Source organism: Drosophila albomicans, unplaced genomic scaffold (genome assembly GCF_009650485.2).
Source record: "Drosophila albomicans strain 15112-1751.03 unplaced genomic scaffold, ASM965048v2 utg000125l_pilon, whole genome shotgun sequence".
NCBI classification, from domain to species: domain Eukaryota; kingdom Metazoa; phylum Arthropoda; class Insecta; order Diptera; family Drosophilidae; genus Drosophila; species Drosophila albomicans.
In genome coordinates, this window is record NW_026263522.1 from 76023 (window position 1) to 96585 (window position 20563).

A 20563-nucleotide genomic window follows, 5' to 3' on the forward strand; every position below is an offset into this window, starting at 1 on the left:
AAAGGACTTGCAAACGACCTGAAAACAGAAGGGCTTTCACTGGCGAGCGGCTACATTTGCATTTTCTAGCTAGTATGACTTTGTATTCTGATGAAGTCAGGTGCATATAAAAGCACACATACTGCTACGTGCATGTGCAATGTGTCTGTTAAAGAACAGATTTAATGAAAAGCACATATGATAATATAAACTCATAGCAAGACGTCAACAAAATGTGGTGCGAACAAAGCACACGGCCTGCTTATGTTTTTTCGTTGGTGACGTGCGCTGAAGTGATTTAAAATTGGCGCCAAGTAAATGCAATTTGTATGGTATCATTTAAATGACAATTTTCAAAAGAAAGGAAAGTTGGTTTTAATATTATAATAAGAGTTTTTCTTGAACAAGGTGCTCTGAGCAATTGAAATGAACAAATAACACTGAGGCGGCCAGGCGAGCTTGTAGATCCTGTTGACTTAGGTCATGAGACCACTCGACGCGTCCCCAAAACTTTAGTTGATATTCCTCTTCTAGACGTGAGAGTGTAACGGCTTTCTCCACACTAATTTGTTGCTCAATTACAGCGCAAGCTAACACAATCGATTTCAGCGTATCCACTGCAAAAGTATATCCTAAGGAAATCCAGAATTTAGAATATTGATTTAATGGTTGTTTTTTTTTTTTTACCATGCAATGTATCTAGACTGAACGACTGGAAATGCTTGGCGATTCTAATTTTGTCTTCGTCGGTCACATAAGGCGGTGTTATACTCATAGTCTTCTGTAGATTTGTCTCGAAACGTTTGTTAAACCAATTGATTACCGGATCCCATTCATTCAATTGCAGCTCTTGCAAAGCCGTTTCAGTCTGCCAAATATATTACAAAGCTTGAACCAAATTCAAAACCAATTAAATAACTCATACTTACCTCATTTTGAAAGAGAACTGTATCGGTAGGCACAAAGTTCAATAAGTAGTTAACTATGTCGAGCTTCGTCAGATTATTGGGATTGTCCAGAACTGTGAAACAAAGTGCCGATATATGCATTCGAGAGCGTTCTATTTGCTCCTTCTGATTATCGAACTCAGTGGCCACGGCTATTGCCAGCGGCTCACTCTTCACTGTAAACAGTGTTCCTTTGGGTGTCTTTAGCTTCCTGTGGTCTAACGTAACCTCATAGCCGTTATCTGTGCATATCACATTCGTTTGTTTATAGAATCGTTTTGGATGTGTGGCTATTGAAAATCAACTGTTATGAAATCAGTTTCAAAAATTAGTGGAACTCTTACCATAAAGACGTACAGAAGCTAGTGAATTTGTTTGGTTTGTTTTAATTATGTTAGTAAGCCGCAGCATTCGCATTCCATTAAATATTGTGCAATTAATCATTTTGAATAAAATATGCTTTAACTTAACTCAGAATGTTAGTGAATGAATTCTCTTCAGTGTGACCAAACTGCAATTTGTATTTAATACTCAATATTTTGCGATAAATAATGTCACTTTTAGCGTAAAAGTTTTTGTGCGTGTTTCATCAAAAATTCTGTTTTCCTTTTCAACATTTTCCTTTTTTACATTTGGCCCATGCAAAATCCCTAAGGCACTGTTCCCAGATGCGCAAAATCGTCATTTTTTCGTTTAACTCCATATAAAAAAAAGCCGACTTGCGAAATTTATGCAGCAGTTCCCAGCAAAAATATGTTGAAGCGTATCGATACTCCGATAGTCAATGAATGTGATTTAATTTGTTTTTTTTTGTTTTTAATTATTGCATTTAGTTAAAAGTCAAATGTTTGAGTGGGGTGACCATAAATTTTTGTTTATTTTTACTATTTTTGTGACAAGTTATGTGTCATAAAGGCTGTCAAAAACGATCACTCTACAATTTGTGCAACAGTTTTTATACATGGGCGAGAAATGTGAAAATATCGGCTACCAATTTTCGAAATACTTTTTCAGTGACGCCATATTTTATTGAGAGGAACTTCACGAAGCCCTTCAATGCTGTCCATATACAATTGCAAAAGGAAATGAGAGGAATTTGCGTCCCATGTAATTTTTGTAAAGACATAATTAAATAAAATACATATATAACTGAATATATAATACTTTCCATAAATTTTCTTGCCGATTGAAGGTGGAAAAGTGTGTGCTTAGGGTTGCGAAGCTTGGATCAGAAGTGTGATAAATTTTAGTATTATAAAATTTAATAGTATATGATACTGTTCCCAACAAATTTAAATTATTTTTTGAAACCATCTAATCAGCTTTAAAAAATGCATAGTACTGTTAAATATGGGTAATTTTCTGACGTAAAATTTGGCATGCGATATAAAAACAAAAATAAACAATTTTAGAAATAAGACAATGTTATTTAGAGCTAAGATTGGTGTTAGGAACTTTTCTATTCATTTTTAAACATAAAAATAATTCCAAAACTATTCTAATAAAAGAATTGCTTGTTGCATTTTGAAAATTTTATGTGGAACGGTATTACCGTGTATCGACATCAATCACCCATCAGCTCGTTAAAATTAATTGATTCATTATTTTAGAATGTTCACATTTGTTTGGGTCTCTTTCCGCCGGATAAATTTTTGTTAGCATGCATACATACATAAGCATTTAAAGTATTTTGCTAAAAGTTCATTCATAGATTAAAAGTTATTTTTAATTACAAAAAATATATTTATATTGATAAATTAGGCATAAAAAACCATGAGGTAAGGAAACTAAAAACAAAAATCTTGCCTGGTATGCCTGGTATATGGATGTCGGTCTCCTCAAAGAAGGAGGCGTTGACATAGAATCAGCGTAGGTACGCTTATTCTAGGTAGAAGAAGAATCTAATTACTAATCTAACAATATGCTGCAGTTGTTAGTTAGCGAATATTTAACACTGCTGCAGAAATTTACAATTTCTGTTATTTCTTGTTTTTCTATTTTGTTATCAGAAAATTTCTTGAGCTGTTGACCAGGGCTTTCTGCATATGACTTAAGTATATTAAATATCGTTATTATTATGCATTTACAAATCGAATGTTTAGAAAATGTTCTCGCCAGAAGAGCTTTAAGAGTTGCGTCTTGTGGGAGAACGTCGATAAAATGTAATCGTGTTTGAAGTCCTCATTATTGTGACCAAGAATTAAAAAACTTGCGCTAACTAAAACAAGTCAGAAAGATACAGTCGAGTGTGCTCGACTGTTAGATACCCGCTACCCATTTTCAATAAAAGTAAAACATTGCGGTACTATTTTCAAAATATACCAAAATACTAAAAATATACCAAATAGTATATTTGGTATATCGACATATTACCACATTCAAAATATACCATAGACGTCATAATATACCAGATTGTCGGCCAAAGCAACTCAGACCCCTAGTAAGTAGGCGTTTTTGCCCACACGAAAGTATTTCTTTAATAATTTCCACAATTTTAATCTGATCGCAACCAAATTTTCAGGAATCATAGCTACTATTGTTATTATTGTATACACCAAAATTCGCAGCTCTACGCTTTTTATTCAATATTTGTTATTTTGCGGGGCCGAAGCGGTCGTGGCAAAAATTTGAAACAAACCTGATCTGCGTGCAAACATAACAAACGCTGTCGAACAAAATTGCTCTATCTCTTATAGTCTCTGAGATCCAGTGTTTCATACGGACAGACGGACATGGCTAGATCGTTTCGGCTGATCAAGGATATACACTTGGCCCTCGCTTAACACGGGGTTACGTTCCTAGAAATCCTCGTGTTAAGCGAAACATGGATTCAGTACAAAATATGGGGTTACGTTCGCAAAATTCAAAATTGGCAGCAAAAAAAATGTTTTTTGTTCAAATTTGGTCTGTTTTTATTAAAGTTTAATATATTTGTTCAAAATTAAACAAAATTTATTTTGTATATGCCTTTAACAAATGCATAACATTCATATTTTCATAATTAAAAGTTGGTATTAAATTAAAAAAGTTTCAACATATTATTATTAACAAGCTAAACTTTATAGAAACTTGAAAATGTTAAAAAGTAAGAAAATCATGTTTCAATTCATATCAAATTTAAAATGCATTTGGTGGCATTTATAGCTTAAGCCATTTTGTTTCAAAATTTTTTTTTTCGCATTTTAGTGGATCCTTATTAAAAAAATCGTGTAAGAACGATGTCTTTAGCATGTTAAAAGGGGGATGGGAGTAAATTTGTAATCGTGCAAGACCGAGTTCGTGCTAAAAGAGTCCGAGTTAAGCGAGGGCCAGGTGTATATACTTTATAGGGTCGGAGACGCCTCCTTCTAAGTATTACATATATATCCTCCCGGCACAAAGTTATAATACCCTTCTACCCTATGGGCTAGCGGGTATAAAAACTTGTTTGTACAACCACATGCTGATGCTTGTGCTTAAACTACTCACCATCGACGATTGAGTTTTTCCAACAGTTGAAAAAGAAATAAGTATTCCAAAATACTTTGGCACTGTTGAAGCATATTCCATTCAGTTATATTCACATGTTTTGTACTTAAATCTATTTTATAATGCACAGTCCAAGCGGTAAAAATAAGGAGGTTGAAATTTGTATACGACGCAGTTCCCGGTTCGTTTTGACTAATAAAGAACTGATTTTTAATATTAAACTTTTTACTATATCAACTTAAATTTTATAATTAGAAGCATAATGTTCAGATTGTATTTTTAATCAAATTAAACCACATATATTTGGATGTGTGTGATTAGGATTCCTAGCAAGCAATTCTGCTTTGATTACTTAATAGATAAGAGTAACTGACAAATATAAAAAATAAAGCTTTTTATTTTCCATCAATTATGATGAATTATGGCTTTTGTAAATCCCTATCATCTAAGAAGATCATCCAGGTTTCCTGCTGATGCAACCAGAAATCAAATGTCTGCTCTAAATTCTGATATTGACGTTCCTTTAGTTGAAGGTCCGCTAGATGAGCGTCGCGTTGCTCGACTAGTAAATCATTCTCCTGGCGCAACATTTGGATTTGCGCCATAGTTATCTGACCAGTCCGCGGCATTATACTGCGGCGTCGGATTCGACGAGCTGATCCAGCGTATTCGAATGTGCTCACAAACGGGATGCGTTTCTCAGGCGAAGACCGCATATCTTCTATTTCATCGCAGGTTTTCTCCTCCGTCTTAATAGAAAATAATTTCGACGGCGTGGACTGCGGCAACATCTCCGGTTTAATAAATTGACCCACCATAAAGGGACATCCGTCAACATCTTGTTCGAACTTCATTGTCTTGCAGTCGTGCCGCTGAAAGCGGGGAAGGCTGGGAAGTTCGCTGCGCACTTTTGCCTCTATAGCACCCAAGGCGCTGTACTCCGGAAGAATTATGGATTCTTGTGTCGTGGAAGGGAAGAGGCTGCTAATGAGCGGATAAAGGCGCCAATGTGACTTATACTCCGGGTCGCTCTCTAATCGACTCCGCTCAATTCTAGTACAAAATATAATAGATTTTATAAATAGCGAAGTGCTATAAAATATGTACTTACAAATACTTGTTCCTATAGCTACTAATGCGACGCCGAACTTCTTGTTTGTTTAATCTGATTCGATGCTGCTGTAAACCAAAGGCAATCTCGCGAAAAATTTGTAAGTTTTCGGTGTAAGATGTGATTTCGTTGAGATGTTCGCGCCACAGTTTCAACACGGAGGCTTCCTCGTATGATGTGTAGTAGCGAAGCCGCATATGTTTTGGACCGCGTTTGTTTTCCACTTCACTCATCTTGTCGAAGCAAATTTTTTTCCATAAATATTAAGGTAATTGGTTTGAGGTATGTTCAATAGAGGTGGCACTTGCATGTAGAACATCGATGTGCGTTGTTTAAGTATTTTTGATATAAATATAAATATTTAACCAATATTGATTTAAAACAAATGCGAACTGAATTCAACTTCTGAAATCATGAATTTTATATCAAATGCTTAGTGTAATTCTTTTATTGGTATTTTTGTGTGGACTATGAATGGTTCTATTGTTCTGTTTCGGCATTGTTATCGAAAAGGTTATCGATGGTATATCGCAATCACTTTTTTTGTAATTGTATAAATTGAAATTATTAAACAAAAAATTTTTGTTTTAATGTCTTTTATTTTAAGCTCAGTTGTCAGCAGAACCTAAATAAACATTTTTCGCAATGCGTTTTTCTTTATACTCTGCTTATACTTTATTTCATAGATGCAGTTCTGTGATGCAAGTGCTTACCCCAAAACTGCATCTCGCGAACAGCTGATTAGGGTTGAAAAACATAACAAACTCAGACGGAAGGAAGAAGAATATTTAATGCAATATAGAAAAATCACCAGAAAAATAAGCAATTCCATTAAATATGTAACACTAACGGCATTCAAAAAGTATAAGTTTATTTACATTTCGTTTTTATTTATAATAAGCAACTCGCTCTGCAAAGACAATATTTATATACATGGTCAAAATGTCAAATTGATCGTCTTGGCGATTTTTTCTTAGACATTTTCTTATGTCTCTGTCTATTTTCTTGAATTTTTTCGACTTTTTTTATTTTTAAAGAATAATATAATCATCTGATTTCCATTGTTATCTAATTTTTTTTTAATAAGTACCAAATAATTAGCCAAAATACTTCTACATTTTCAGTATCGTTGCAGCATAATCAATGATGCGGCTCCATTAGCCTTCCATTACACACAGCCGCTTATGGAATAATGCGGCGAAAGGTTCATTTTATCGTGGCATCATTCCATAAGCGGATATATGTGAGTGTCGGCTGATAGAGCCGCATCATTAATGAAATTACAGTGATTCTAAAAATGTGACCGTATCTTGGCTATATATTGAAAAATTATATAATTAAAACTGCACTTACATAATTTGACATTTTAAAATTATATTATATTGCTTCGCAATTAAAAAAGGAAATACAGTCAACAATAAAAGGCAATGAACAGGTACATAACAAAATGTGGGTAGAAGATCACAAACACGATTAAATCCACTACTTTGTGCAGGAGCTGATCGTTTTAGAACGACTTTATTTAATATAATGCAATATGAAAGCATTTGATACATCAAATCAAAGAATAAGAAATTAAATATTTACAAAAATATATAAATGCACGAGAAACTTCGCGTCACTGATAAAAATATGGCGAAAATTGGGTATTGTATTCTCGTTGAAATGAGGAGTAAAAATATGTATCGATTAAAAAGTCATTCGATATTTCATTCCATCACTAGTTGTTGATTTTTTTGCGAAAAAAGTGAAGCTTCGGTTTGCTAATATAAAATGAGACATTGTGGTGCCTAAATAAGTTTTTCAAACTTGTACTACACACGAATAACTTTCTTTTGTTGATCCGCATATATAACAAACCTTGCACTCGCATGGACTACGACAATTTATCATTTAATCTTGGCGATGGAAGCCAAGCGACAGACTTGATTGAAGGAGTCACAAACTCAAAACCAACCGCAGATCCGGAAGCTCCAGATGCGAATATGTGTGGCAGTCAGGAGTTGCTGGAAGTGAAGTCGAAAGAGAAAGCTCGGCGCTATTGGACGCCCAGCGAGGAGGAGCGCCTCTATGAGATTTGGGGTCGGGACAACTGGCGTTTAACACGTAATGGAAAGAACACAATTTTCTTTGGTCAATGGTCTGAGGAGTTGCGCGAACGTTTCTCGGTGGATGTGAAGCCCGAAGAGATTCAAATGAAGGTTAACCAGACACGTGCTAAGTTTCGGTGAGTTACTGTCAAAATGCATGAATAGCACTATATTTATACTTATGTTTTTTCTCGTTTGGCAGTCAAGTAAAGAAACAGCTTCAAAGTGATCCCTCGAGTTATTCCTTGCGCTGGAAGAAATATGACATAATCAATCGCATACTTAAGAATATACATAGGCCCAAGAATGCTGAACCTATTCCACCCGATGTGTTGCTCAACAATCGTGATGTGTCCCCGCCGCGTGAAGAGGAACAGCAACAGAAACAGCAGCCACAACAACAGCAACAAGGCCAATCAGTGCTTAATTTGACCACTGAGCCAACGGGCAACAACTTTTACAACAACAGTAGCAACAGCAACAACAGCAACAGCCATGCTCAAGTCAATAACAATAATAATAACACAATGAGCTTCAATACCGAACTGTTCACAGATCAGTACGACGATATAAAGCGCGAGTACGATGAGGACGATTATCGATCAATGCCATTTCAGGAGCAATTGCAACAGTATTCACCAGCGGAGCCTGCACAATTACTCGAACTCCAAACTCCCCAGCAACAGCAGCAGCAACAACAACAGCAACATTTTCAGTCTGAGTACGAGTCTAGTGTTGTTAATTATGCTGCAAGTGGGATCTCGACCCAGCAGCAACAACCACAGCAATATAATAGCAACAGCACTAGCAGCAGCAATAACGCCGCCTCTGTATCGTCTATTAATCATCAAGCTATCACAGCTGTCGCTTACATTAACAGCAGTAATAATACAATAAGCGTAGCCACCAACAATAGCAACAGCAAAGACGAATCAATGGCGGCGGTGCAAATGCAACCTCCAGTTGGAGTAGGAGCCGCAAGCAATGCCATCAGCACAACCCCACGGAAACGGGGTCGACCGTTTGGCTCAAGCAATCCCCCCGCTGCTGATTCACTGGAGTCGATATATATTGAAGAAGTGCGTCGGAAGAATCAACTGCTCTCTGAGCAAACGAAAATCTCACGACAACGCCTGGAATTGGAAGAGCGAAAGGTGGAGCTCATGCAAACTTTTTTCCCTAAATGCTTGGAGCAGCAAGCTCATATACTAGCACGAGTCATGCAATTGCCATCCCTGCAACAGCACTTGCAGTCGCCATCGCTGCCGCCTCCACAACAGTAGTCATTGTAATACATGTATCACCACCAGTAATATAGCGTGATTAGTCCTTAAAATAGCGATCGTAAGCCAATCAAAAAGAAATCGTTTTAATTTCGATGTGTATGTAAGCAGCAATTGAGAGAAATTATGATTTCGATGATTGCCCTTTACGTTTTCAATTGTTTTAACGATCGTAATTAATATGTTGTAATCAATACCATAATATAATAAACTCAATTTATACTACTAAGTATAATTCTAATCAACAATGTTTTAATTTATGCATTCTCGTAAAAAGCCGTACTACACTTAATATACGTCTTTAATAACTAACAACATCGGATAACTTATTTCAGTAATCGAATTTGTACTATTTACCATAATAAAATTGATTATTAGCGCAAAATCGCATTAAATAAATGTACAGCTTGATTCGTAGTTTTGACTCAGTGTCCCAAAAAGAATTCATTAATTTAGAAATATTTCGAGGCTCATATACTCCTCATATCCCTTGTTATTTATGTTAAATATACTTTAAAAAATAGTTGTGTTCATTCGCATAATTGTCGCTCTAGTAGTGGACAATTTATTGACCATTAATTAATTAATTCTATGATATGTATGTTTGAATATATAAATTAAGCAGACAGATGTCACGCAAAAAAATTAAAGTAGAATTACGTTGCGTTTAGTTTCGTTTTTTTTGGGGAAACATCGTTGAATGCATCAGAACAACATATTCCCGGAAATTATGCAAATCGAAAAGTGTGTCCTGCATTAACCAGATCTTTTTTATTAAATCAAATAAATAGCACTTACCAAAAATGCATAATTAAAAATTTAATTATCTAATTTGAATGGATGTAAGCAAGCGAATATTCACAGACCATACATTCATATGTAAGTCTATTCACAAACAGCTGACAGTGATCGGATTGTAACTCTGTTTTGGCAACAAAATATTAAATGTTTATACAAGCCCGTAGGGTAAGAAGGCATTATAAATTTGTCCGTATGAAACACTGGATCTCAAAGACTATAAAATATAAAGTTATATTTTTTTCGATTTCACTTGTTATTTTTGTTACAGTATTTATTTTTTTTCCAAAGTTTTGTTGCAATCATATAATTATTGTAGATGTTATTTAAAAAATATTGTATGAAAACAAAAAAAAAACCGTAATGCAATATATCGAATGTTTAGAGTTTGGTTTTAATAAAAGGTGTCTCACAGGCGAGCACACTCGACTGTAGCTTTCTCAATTGTTTTGTTTTATAATTACAAGATTGAAACAAAACATTGGTCCACATATATGTACATACATATGTTTGTATGTATTTCAGATTTTTAAGAAGTAAACTTTTGGTTGATTTCCTACATTGCTAATGCTTGGGCTAATTCTAATTTAGTTCATAGGGTATTTTTACAGTGACTCAATGCTTTGTTTCAATTTTGAGTTCACGCAGGCGGTATCGGCGATGCTAATTTGCTGATTATAACTGATTGTGAATTCAGTTGATGTTTTGTTGTGGGCCTGTGCGGAACGGTGCTGTTTGTTGGACATCTACTTGTGCTACTTGTGGTTGGCTTAATCGTGTTCGAAGTTGCCATTGTTATAATTGACGAATAGTAGTGAAATCATGCTACCTATATTTAAGTTGTTACTGCTATTTCTTAGTCAATTTTACCTGGGACACACCTCGATCATAAAAATACAACCAACTACTGACCGTTTGATCAGTGGCAAGACACCCTGGAACTTAACAGATGCGATTTATGGCACTGCAGGTCTTCGTAGCTTTAATGGCACATGGATAACAGGTCAGTCATTGTTATTGGCAAGATCGGTCACAAGATTCGACTTGTGACATTAAATGTATGAGGTGATCAGGTCGCAAAATCCCCTTGTCTGTGACTACCCTCTCCACATGAATTTAAAATTCCCAGCTAGGAACATTCTTATCAATGTGTTTTCAAACTGTGTGAACTGAATGAACAATTTCATCTGTATGCATTTGTATTTCAAGATCAAACAGCTTTTGGATCATAATTACTATATATATATTATGTATTTTAAAAGTTTTTGGATATTTGTTGCAACTTATTTCTTACTTTCCTTCAGTCGTAAGGTGTAATACGTATATTCATAAATATTATTGAGAGGCTCTAAATATTGATAATCTAACAGATGTCGATATACCACTTATAATCTTATCTTTAATGCGAGACTTATTACCTACATTCATATATTTGTGTGTCATTTCTTATCGGCTCAGAGTCAATGGTTTATAGTGGTATAATTAGAGAAATAGTTGAGGAGTACACTGAGAGGAAAGCGTGTTAAGTCAACCAAACAAATTTTTAAGGAAAAGAAGATAGGGAACTAAGAACTGGTTCAGCTGAATTGACTTTTTACATACATACATATATATTCTTGTTTAGCAAAAACTCCGAGACGATAGACAATAGACAGTTCATATTATACTCAGAGACTATAAGACATAATGCTATAATAATGTTTGTACGAAGATAATGTTTGTTTTAGAGGTTTGCCACGCCCACTTTCGCCATCGCAAATCTAAAAAAATCGATAACTACAGTTTTTATGATTCCTGAAAATTTGTTTGCAATCAGAAAACGATTTAAGAAGTTATTTGAGAAAAATGTTTAAATTGCAAAAAACGGCTGCTGCAGTCGGAGTTTTAGTTGTTACCGTATGGAATAGTTAAAGGTTTATATTAACGAAAATCTTTCCATGATTTGAATGAAAATTTACATGTATGTATGTACATGCATACATATGTATATATGTATGTTATGTATTACGAGTATTATTAAAGAGTCGACTTTAGCCTTTTGTTTTTTTTTAATTTTAATTTTAAGCACCAGAAAAACAAGCAGATGGTTTCTGTAATTATAATTAGTTTTTTACTCTTTCGTAAATAACTTTCTACCGACAGCAAATGTATGTAACAGGTATAAGGAGGCATCTCCGACCCTATAAAGTACATATGTATATTCTTGATCAGCATCAACAGCCAAAACGATCATGTCCGTCTGTCTGTCTGGGTCTGTCCGTATGAAACACTGGATGGTGTATACGATAATAATAACAATAGTAATTATGATTCCTGAAATTTTGGCTGCGATCAGATAAAAATTGTGGAAGTTATTAAAGAAATACTTTTGTATGATCAAAAATGCCTACTTACTAGGGGTTTTAGTTGCTTTGGCTGACAATCTGGTATATTGTGCCGTCTATGGATATACCAAATATACAATTTGGTATATTTTTAGTAATTTGTAGTATTTTAGGTATATTTTAAAAATAATACGGCAATATTTTGCTTTTATTCAAAATGGGTATCGGGTATCTTACAGTCGACCACACTCGACTGTAGCTTTTTTGTTTAATTACATAATTGACTTTAAAGATTTCCTGGTGTGCTCTTAGCGAAGAAATGCTGAATAATCATAATTATCAAAAAAAATGTAAGCATGAAATGGCATGCTTCTGAGTCTAATCGATTATTGGCCCACCTTGCCCCAAGTTAAGTTACTTTGTTTCGTTGCGGCACAGCGGTATTGTCATTGAGGATTGTTGTAGGTGGGAAGATATTTTTGTAGACTCAATAGTATGTCCTTATTGGCATTTCAAAAATATTTGGTGAGCTTATTGGATCATCTAATGTGGAAACTTGGAATTTTATGAGGATGGTTCTACACAGAGCTGTTATGATATTCTTCTTCACGTAAGGCTTTTGATAGTCTGCATGGTTTTGCATTTTAGTGGATGTTTTGCAGATTTTGATCTGTGGGATTTCCATTCTCACCGTAAAAGCCTCTTCCCACGATAAACTGTTCGATTTATATGCTCCGCGAGAAGTATGACTTCGATGTTATCATCGTTAAGAAGTTGGCATTCCGTAGCACTTAAAGAAGAAGAGCCATTGATTATTTGGAATGTGTTTGTGAGATAGCAGATTAGCGGATGTAGTGCTTTCCTCTACCGATTTTTAAGAGTAAAAGCTGGTTTAACCGAGGTGTTACGTAACTACAAATGACTACATTTTTATACCCGCTACCCATAGGGTAGAAGGGTATTATAACTTTGTGCCGGCAGGAAATGTATGTAACAAGTAGAAGGAGGCATCTCCGACCCTATAAAATATATATATTCTTGATCAGCGTCAACAGCCGAGACGATCTAGCTATGTCCGTCTGTCCGTCTGTGTGTCTGTCCGTCCGTCCGTCCGTAAACACTCGATCTCAGAGACTATAAGAGATAGAGCGATAATTTTTTCGACAGCATTTGTTATGTTTGCACGCAGATCAAGTTTGTTTCAAATTTTTGCCACGCCCACTCCCGCCCCCTCAAATCAAAAAAATCTAATAACATACCATTTGGTATATTTTTAGTATTGATGTAGTATATTCGGTATATTTTGAGAAAAATACCGCAAAATATATTTCTATTATTCAAAATGGGTAGCGGGTATCTCACAGTCGAGTACACTCGACTGTGGCTTTCTTACTTGTTTATTCTGGGATCTTACCTGGACTATGAACTTTTAATATACACAAAGCACTCCACAAGCCAAGTAAATGGGACGAAGCGTGCAGTACCATCTTATGTAACCATATTCGTATTACTGTAGATGGGATGCACTATAATTTCTCAGAGGCTTAGTTTCTGGTTCAAGTTCCAGCTGGAACAGAGGTTCTGCTTTTATATTTCTCTTAATTCCTCAAAACTGGAGTTACATCAGGCTCAATGGCTTTCAGTACTGCTTACTGGTTCTTGGTACTTTATAATAATCACTTGAGCCTTATCTCTCAATTATAGATTGCAGAATCGAGTGTATGGGAGAAAATATTTTTTGGCTTTCTCCATTTTAAATATAGTTTTGTGGTTTATTTTACCGCAGTTGTCAAATTTAGAATTTGGTGACCTACGCACTTACGCTTCATGTGCGATTCATTTCAGTATGCACGATCAAACTTCATACATATGTATATAATATTACAGTATGCATATTATGGTATTGCAGGAACGATTATAAAATTTGATATTTTTTATTTGTAATGACTCTTTTTAGGGTACACAATCGAGGGTGGTCGCTTAATATAATTTAAAATAAAATTGACTTACGATAACCATTTATTGTTGTGTAAAAATTGCAATTTGAGCATATAATTACTATAACATTAAGTTATATAATAAATAATTTGTAATTTTCGTAAAATGCATCGAGGATTTCGCGCAGTGCTTCTTAATACGTCTACAATTATAATACATGGATTTCTAAAAACTTATGTAAATAAAATAAGAATAACGGTTCTCTTCAGTTATTAAATAGTCTAAACTAAGTGTTTGGTTAAGCAGTAGCCGCTAAAACAAATTTGAGACAGCGTAAATGTGAAGAGATTGTAAATCGCATCGCGCTCTTAATTTTCCAGCCCATTTTATGCTATGATACTTTCGTTGGTCACTGCAGTTTGCTGCAGTGTTAATAATATAAATTCGATCACTCGCCTATTGTATAGCTCAACATTTAGCGAGCGAAGTTCATTTGTCTTTATTGATTTCCAATTAAAAACTAAAACTAAACTAAAACTGAAGTTTGATCGTGAGCCAAGCCACTCATTCGGCTGTGCAGATCGAATTTTGAAAAGGCGGTTCCTAGTGAGCTCTTCCTGAAATACTTTTAGTTTTAAGGAAAGGAATTAACTTCGCAGAATTTGCTGTTTTGGGCGGTGTTTTTTTGTATAGTCAGATTATGAAAGAATGTTAACAAAAAATTTGCAAATTAAATCAAATATCTTATAAATAACGAGGAGAATTAATCTTAAGCTACTTACTTCTTACTACTTGCAGATGAGGAATTCTATTATACGGCAAGTGATAAATCTATTCACAAATTCAATGCTGCAACAAATACAGATACTATATTCGTGGACTCATCATTTCTGGTAATTTTATTAAAAATTACTTATAAAATAGCTTGTTAAATATATACGCTTAACATTACAGGAATCTTACAGTGGTGCTACCTTCACACTTTCGCAGGACTTTAGTAAAATTCTGGTGCGCTACAACTTGACCGAGAAGTTTCGCCATTCTTACGTAGCTCAGTACGATATATATGATATTGCAACAAATTCGTCTATTAAGATCCATAAGGGTGAGAAGCTGCAATATTGTGGTTGGTCACCACTAAAAGATCGACTTGCATATGTATACCTGAACAATGTGTACATACATTTCAATGAGAATCTAGAGATCCCCATCACGGAAGATGGCACAGATGGCATTATCTATAATGGAGTCCCTGACTGGGTTTATGAGGAGGAAGTACTAAGTAGCGGTAGCGCTTTGTGGTGGTCGCCAGATGGCAGCAAACTTTCTGTAGGATTCTTCGATGATACAAATGTGGAAACCTTTAAATATTTTCTTTACGGCGATGACTCTACTTCGTATTATCAATATCCACACGAAGAGGAGTTAAAGTATCCGAAAACTGGCACACCTAATCCAATCGTATATCTGCGAGTCTACGATCTTAGTAATGATGATCCCATTATGCGGCGCATTAATGCTCCAATCGATATTGTCAGCAGCGATCACATTTTGCAGAATGTGGTTTGGTCGAATAACAGCCATTTACTTATCACTTGGATGAACCGACGCCAGAATCTGGCATCGATCCAGAGCTGCAGCCACGATGGCAGCTGTGTTGAGGTTACGCGTATTGAGGAACCAAACGGCTGGGTTACCATTAGTACACCCAAGTGTATTAATGACGGTCTCAATTGTTTGTTTAGCTATTTCATAGACAACTGGTATCAAGTTTGGAACCTCAATCTACAAACGGGCGTAAATAGCTGGAAATCTCGGGGAAACTTCACTGTTCTCAATATCTATGGCTATGATGAAATCAACGATAAGCTGTAAGTTTTCCCAGTTTCACAATAATATGACAATGGAAGAATTGAAAAAACAACACCATCTCTTGCAGTTACTATCAGGCTACTCAACGGAATAATCCAGCTGTGTATCACGTGTACAGTAATGATGACTGCCTTAGCTGCAACCGCTATGATGTTGACAATGAAGAATGTAAATCAGCTAGCGCCACTTTTAGCAAATCCTTTTCTTTCTACACTCTCTCCTGTGTTGGACCCAATCCGATCTACACGAAAATCTATGAAGTTGCTAGTGACACAATGGTGAAGGATTGGGAGCTGAACAGCCAGTATAGAACGACATTGGAGGGCAAGCTGCGTCCTAGTTACTCATTTATTAACGTAGCTCTTGCCGATGGAAGCACGGGCATTGCTAAGTTGGCACTGCCACCAAATTTTGATGAATCCAAGAAGTACCCAATGATTGTTGTAGTCTATGGAGGGCCCAATTCAGTGCGAGTAACGAACTCATTTACTGTGGGTTATGAGGCCTTTGTAACAACCAAAAGAGATACCATTTACGCTTATATAGACGGCCGTGGTACCGGAAACAAAGGCAAGGATCTATTGTTTTCTGTCAATAATGACTTGGGCGATTATGAGGTCGAAGATCAATTGTATGTCACCAAGTGGTTGCAAGATAACTTAGTTTTCATAGATCCAAACCGCACAGGGATTTGGGGATGGAGCTATGGTGGTTATATGACAGCCAAAACTATCGAAAAAGACGATTCTCGCGTCTTCCAATGTGGTGTTTCAGTGGCGCCAGTGACTTCGTGGCTATACTACGGTATTTGCTTGCAATTACGAATCAAACAAATTTAATTCAAATTTCTAATCCGATTATATGAATAGATACCATCTATACGGAGCGTTATATGGGACTACCCACCTTGGAGGATAATGCGCAAAAGTATAATGAGAGTAACGCCTTCCATCATTTGGAGAACTTCAAGACCCATGATTTCTTGCTGGTTCATGGCTCTGGTGATGATAATGTCCATTATCAGCATTCACTGCTATTAGCCAAGCTTCTTCAAAAAGCTGACATTCAATTTGATGAGCAGGTGAGTTGGAAAGTATTGTTTATGTGAAAAAATTTATTAAAACTTTTTGTTTTTGCACAGACTTACACCGATGAGAACCACAGTATAGGCAATGCGCTGCCACATTTGTATAATACCATTGACAACTTCTGGATCAAGTGTCTAAACTACAGCGAAACTGAAAATGTATAACCTTTCAAAAAAATGTCTTTAATAATCTTATTTGCTTATTAAAATGATATGCATCGCACCAATAATCACAATTTGGAGTGAATAGAGATAGGGGGTAGTTCGGGCCACCGGTTTTAATTATTTAAGAAAATAAGTTAAAGCGTCGAAACTGAAATCTTTTTCGAAAATAGTCTGTGATAACTAAAATCATTATGATTGTTGAAATTTTTGTTGCGATCAGATAAAAATTGTGGAAATTATTTAAGAATTAATTTGATATGGTAATCAATGGCTGTTGGACTTGGGTATTAGTTTCATTGGCTGACAATCTGGCATATTTTGTATATAGTATATCGATATCGATATAGCAAACATAGGATTTCCTGTTTTTAATATTTTTCAGTAATAACTCAAAACAAAAATTTAAAATTTTTTTGGAAATCTAACGGTATTTTCTAAAAATAGAATTGAAGTTGTGAACACGAGTTCATTTGCGGAGTGCATCGCGAATATTTCACAACAAAGCCGAACTTTGAAGTGGTCGATTCAGTTATTTCTTCTCCAAATAACAAATTTTTTTGTAGGGGATTTTGAAGTTGAAGGTATCGTCTATAAATTAAGATATTTATAAACTTACTTGTGTAACTGTTTTTACCCCCATAGGGTAGAGGGTATTATAACCTTGTGCTGGCAGGAAATGTATGTAAACTACATGGTACTTATTGCACATACTATACATGTGTATGTACATATTTTTTTTTTTTTAAACTTTGCTTTTATTTATTGAATTTTCTTCTTTATTTTGAGACTAACAATGAGTTTACGAATCTTAACATTAAAATTTAACTAACAGTGTGCTAAGACTGCATTCTGGTTGCGCGTCTCTCAAGTCGGTCGCTGAGTGGGTAAGTCATTGCGTCCAAGACGTGATTGGTTGCTCAACCTTGTTAGAGCTCTCGCCAGTTGGTTAGGGTACAACAATAGCTTGGTAAGGTACTTTTCCATCTGTTCTGCGATCACTTCTTTGACTGGTAGAATCTTTTTGTTGCGAACGTACCACGGTGCCCCGGTGATGGTTCTCAAGATCTTTGACTGAGCTCGCTAGACAATGTCAATATTACTATTGCTGGCATTCCCCCATAACTGGCAGCCGTACATCTATATAGGTTTTAGTACCGAGTTGTACAGCAGGACTTTATATTCTAGGCTAAGGGGAGACCGAGCATTGATAAGCCAATGAAGGCTGCTGGCTTTTAGCTTTAGGTGTATTCTTTTGCCTTCAATGTGTCGGCGCCATGTGAGTCTTCTGTCGAGGTGTACTCCTAGATATGTCACTTCATTTGCTTGAGGGAGTAGAGTGTTGTTTAACGTTAGCGGCGGGCAGTTTTGCCTGTACAAGGTAAATGTAACGTGATTGCATTTTTTATTCGTTCACTTTAATTCTCCAATCTGAGCGGCTGAGAATAGCTGTGTCATCAGCAAACGTACATGTTGTTATTCGTGTGCTTGTCGGGATGTCTGCTGTGTAGACGACGTATAGTGTTGGCCCTAGCACGCTACCTTAGGGAACTCCAGCTCCAACAGTGAAATCTTCAGATATAGCAGTGTTGCATCTCACACCAAAATTTTCTGTAGTAAAGGTAAGACTCTAAAAGCTTGTGGGTGTTGTTGGGGAGCATTGTCTTGATCTTGTACATTAGACCTTTTAGCCAGACTCTATCAAATGCTTGATAGACATCTAAAAATATGGCAGTACAGTACTCTCGTTCTTCGATCGCGTTCCGAATTTCTGATGTTATCCGGCTGACTTGCTCAATTGTTCCGTGCTTTTCATGAAACCCAAATTGGTGTGACGGGATTCCCTCCTGGAGTCTTAGGTATATGTTTATCCGAGCCAAAACGCATTTTTCAAAGAGTTTAGATAAGCATGAAAGCAGGCTTATAGGTCTATGCGACGTGGGGATTGTGTGGTCTTTTCCCGGCCTGGCTATCATTATTATAATTGACTTTTTCCATCTCACTGGATAGTGGCCAAGTTTTGCGATGGCATTGAAAAGCTGGGTGATAGTGCAAACGGCGCAATATGGGAGCTCGATGATCATTTTGGGAGTTATGTGGTCGCAGCCCAGGGATTTTTTCGGATTCAGTTGATTTTTGATGATGCTTACGATTTCATTTACGCGAAATTCAATTACGCGAAATTCACTCGTGGCAGGATTTGGTTGGAAGAAATCTTTATCGGATGTGGACGAGCTGCTCGATTTGTAGATTTGTCTTTTGAATGCGTTGTATATTTATAGTTTGAAGTGTAAGCTCGAGCTGCAGAGACATGTATAGACTGCAGTGAATTAACAAAGCTGTTCTTCATTGTTCATTCATTGCTTCATTGTTGAGATGAGGACTTATCTCAATGTGTGAGCTAATATACTTTCTGTACTTAACCCAATAGATTTTCTGTGAGGTCAATTAATAGTGGTTGTTCCAATGTTCCTGGACGACGGAGTAGAATAAACAGAATAGGCGAATGATCAGAGGAAAGATCCGAAAGGCATTCGGCGCTTATCAGATTTTTTGGAATGTTTTTGATAATCGCAAAGTCTATTAAATCGTGTAGTTTCTTTGGGTCTGCCGGCCAGTATGTTGGTGTGCTTGTTCTTGACGTTGATAATTGCATTATAGAGCTGCTTTCCTTTTGAAGTCACGAGACGAGATCCCCAGTGTGTCTGCTGCTATGAAGTGGTCTTCTAGTGAGTTGAAAAACTGCATAAACTCATATACGTATACGGCGGCTAGTGTAAGTTGGTTGCCAGTATTTAATTGTATTTTGATAGATGGAGCAGGAATTGAGCTAACTCAAGTTTGTGCTGCGAAACGCCGTTAGCATTCCACGTAGATATCCGTAGGGAAGTCATTATTTGGATTGTTGTGAAACCAGCAGTTTATTTATTTATTTGGACACTGACGTACTAACGGCAGTACCATCAAGTGGCCCAGCGATACCAAGCACGGGCTTGTTGACGCGCGGACAAAACAAAATAAATTTGTGAACAGCATGCATTAAACGAAAACCGCGAATAAATATAAAAGACGCTGGACAGCTAATTAAATTAGATTAAAAATATGTTAGAGTAAATGTATATAAATAAAGCTAATAATAAGGTTTTAAGCAAAGGAATAGATTTACTAGAGCAAACTACGTTATTGAGATTATTATAGTTCACACACAGAATACGGAAGGGATTATGGCAAGCAAAGTTAGTAGATCTACGTGAAATGAGAAGAGGAAGAAAATTCCTGGTGATCCTGACAGGAACTCCAAAACTAATTTGACTTAACAGCTCCAAAGAGTCTATTTCACCATTAATTAGTCTCTGTATAAAAACAGCACCTTGCATAGTTCTACGGTCAGAAAGAGAAGGAAGGTTTAGTAATAAAAGTCTACTACAAATAATAAGAATTGTTTCTGCACCGATTCAATCCTATCTTGATAAACCCTATACTGGGGATTCCAGACAAGATTTC

General features: G+C 36.0%; 4 protein-coding genes across 4 annotated transcripts; 2 read left to right on the plus strand and 2 right to left on the minus strand.

The window, feature by feature from the left end:
• Window positions 1-316: 316 nt before the first annotated feature.
• Window positions 317-1439, minus strand: LOC117565461 (ATP synthase mitochondrial F1 complex assembly factor 2). Its single transcript, XM_034244565.2, has 4 exons — window positions 1271-1439; window positions 909-1216; window positions 667-847; window positions 317-611 (listed from the first exon to the last, which is right to left on the minus strand). Exons 1-4 carry the CDS (start codon window positions 1368-1370, stop codon window positions 361-363), a joined length of 840 nt encoding a protein of 279 aa, XP_034100456.1. The 5' UTR covers window positions 1371-1439; the 3' UTR covers window positions 317-360.
• Window positions 1440-4768: 3329 nt separating this feature from the next.
• LOC117565366 (uncharacterized) lies at window positions 4769-5986 on the minus strand. The gene is made up of 2 exons (XM_034244431.2): window positions 5506-5986; window positions 4769-5447 (listed from the first exon to the last, which is right to left on the minus strand). Exons 1-2 carry the CDS (start codon window positions 5736-5738, stop codon window positions 4814-4816), a joined length of 867 nt encoding a protein of 288 aa, XP_034100322.1. The 5' UTR covers window positions 5739-5986; the 3' UTR covers window positions 4769-4813.
• A 1231-nt stretch (window positions 5987-7217) lies between these two features.
• LOC117565157 (myb-like protein AA) lies at window positions 7218-9119 on the plus strand. The gene is made up of 2 exons (XM_034244140.2): window positions 7218-7732; window positions 7798-9119. Exons 1-2 carry the CDS (start codon window positions 7377-7379, stop codon window positions 8876-8878), a joined length of 1437 nt encoding a protein of 478 aa, XP_034100031.1. The 5' UTR covers window positions 7218-7376; the 3' UTR covers window positions 8879-9119.
• Window positions 9120-10369: 1250 nt separating this feature from the next.
• Window positions 10370-17127, plus strand: LOC117564891 (venom dipeptidyl peptidase 4). Its single transcript, XM_034243838.2, has 6 exons — window positions 10370-10679; window positions 14737-14831; window positions 14893-15809; window positions 15878-16614; window positions 16680-16891; window positions 16952-17127. Exons 1-6 carry the CDS (start codon window positions 10499-10501, stop codon window positions 17060-17062), a joined length of 2253 nt encoding a protein of 750 aa, XP_034099729.1. The 5' UTR covers window positions 10370-10498; the 3' UTR covers window positions 17063-17127.
• The last annotated feature ends 3436 nt before the right edge of the window (window positions 17128-20563 follow it).

Bases quoted from the DNA above. Each gene is read 5' to 3' on its own strand.
- LOC117565461 (XM_034244565.2), bottom strand. From the start codon at position 1,370: ATGATTAATTGCACAATATTTAATGGAATGCGAATGCTGCGGCTTACT. The intron at 848-908 runs GTAAGTATGAGT...TATATTTGGCAG, and splicing joins CAGTTCTCTTTCAAAATGAG to ACTGAAACGGCTTTGCAAGA. The intron at 612-666 runs GTAAAAAAAAAA...GGATTTCCTTAG, and splicing joins CAGTCTAGATACATTGCATG to GATATACTTTTGCAGTGGAT.
- LOC117565366 (XM_034244431.2), bottom strand. From the start codon at position 5,738: ATGAGTGAAGTGGAAAACAAACGCGGTCCAAAACATATGCGGCTTCGC. The intron at 5,448-5,505 runs GTAAGTACATAT...ATTTTGTACTAG, and splicing joins AGCTATAGGAACAAGTATTT to AATTGAGCGGAGTCGATTAG.
- LOC117565157 (XM_034244140.2), top strand. From the start codon at position 7,377: ATGGACTACGACAATTTATCATTTAATCTTGGCGATGGAAGCCAAGCG. The intron at 7,733-7,797 runs GTGAGTTACTGT...CTCGTTTGGCAG, and splicing joins CAGACACGTGCTAAGTTTCG to TCAAGTAAAGAAACAGCTTC.
- LOC117564891 (XM_034243838.2), top strand. From the start codon at position 10,499: ATGCTACCTATATTTAAGTTGTTACTGCTATTTCTTAGTCAATTTTAC. The intron at 16,615-16,679 runs GTATTTGCTTGC...TTATATGAATAG, and splicing joins GACTTCGTGGCTATACTACG to ATACCATCTATACGGAGCGT. The intron at 16,892-16,951 runs GTGAGTTGGAAA...GTTTTTGCACAG, and splicing joins ACATTCAATTTGATGAGCAG to ACTTACACCGATGAGAACCA.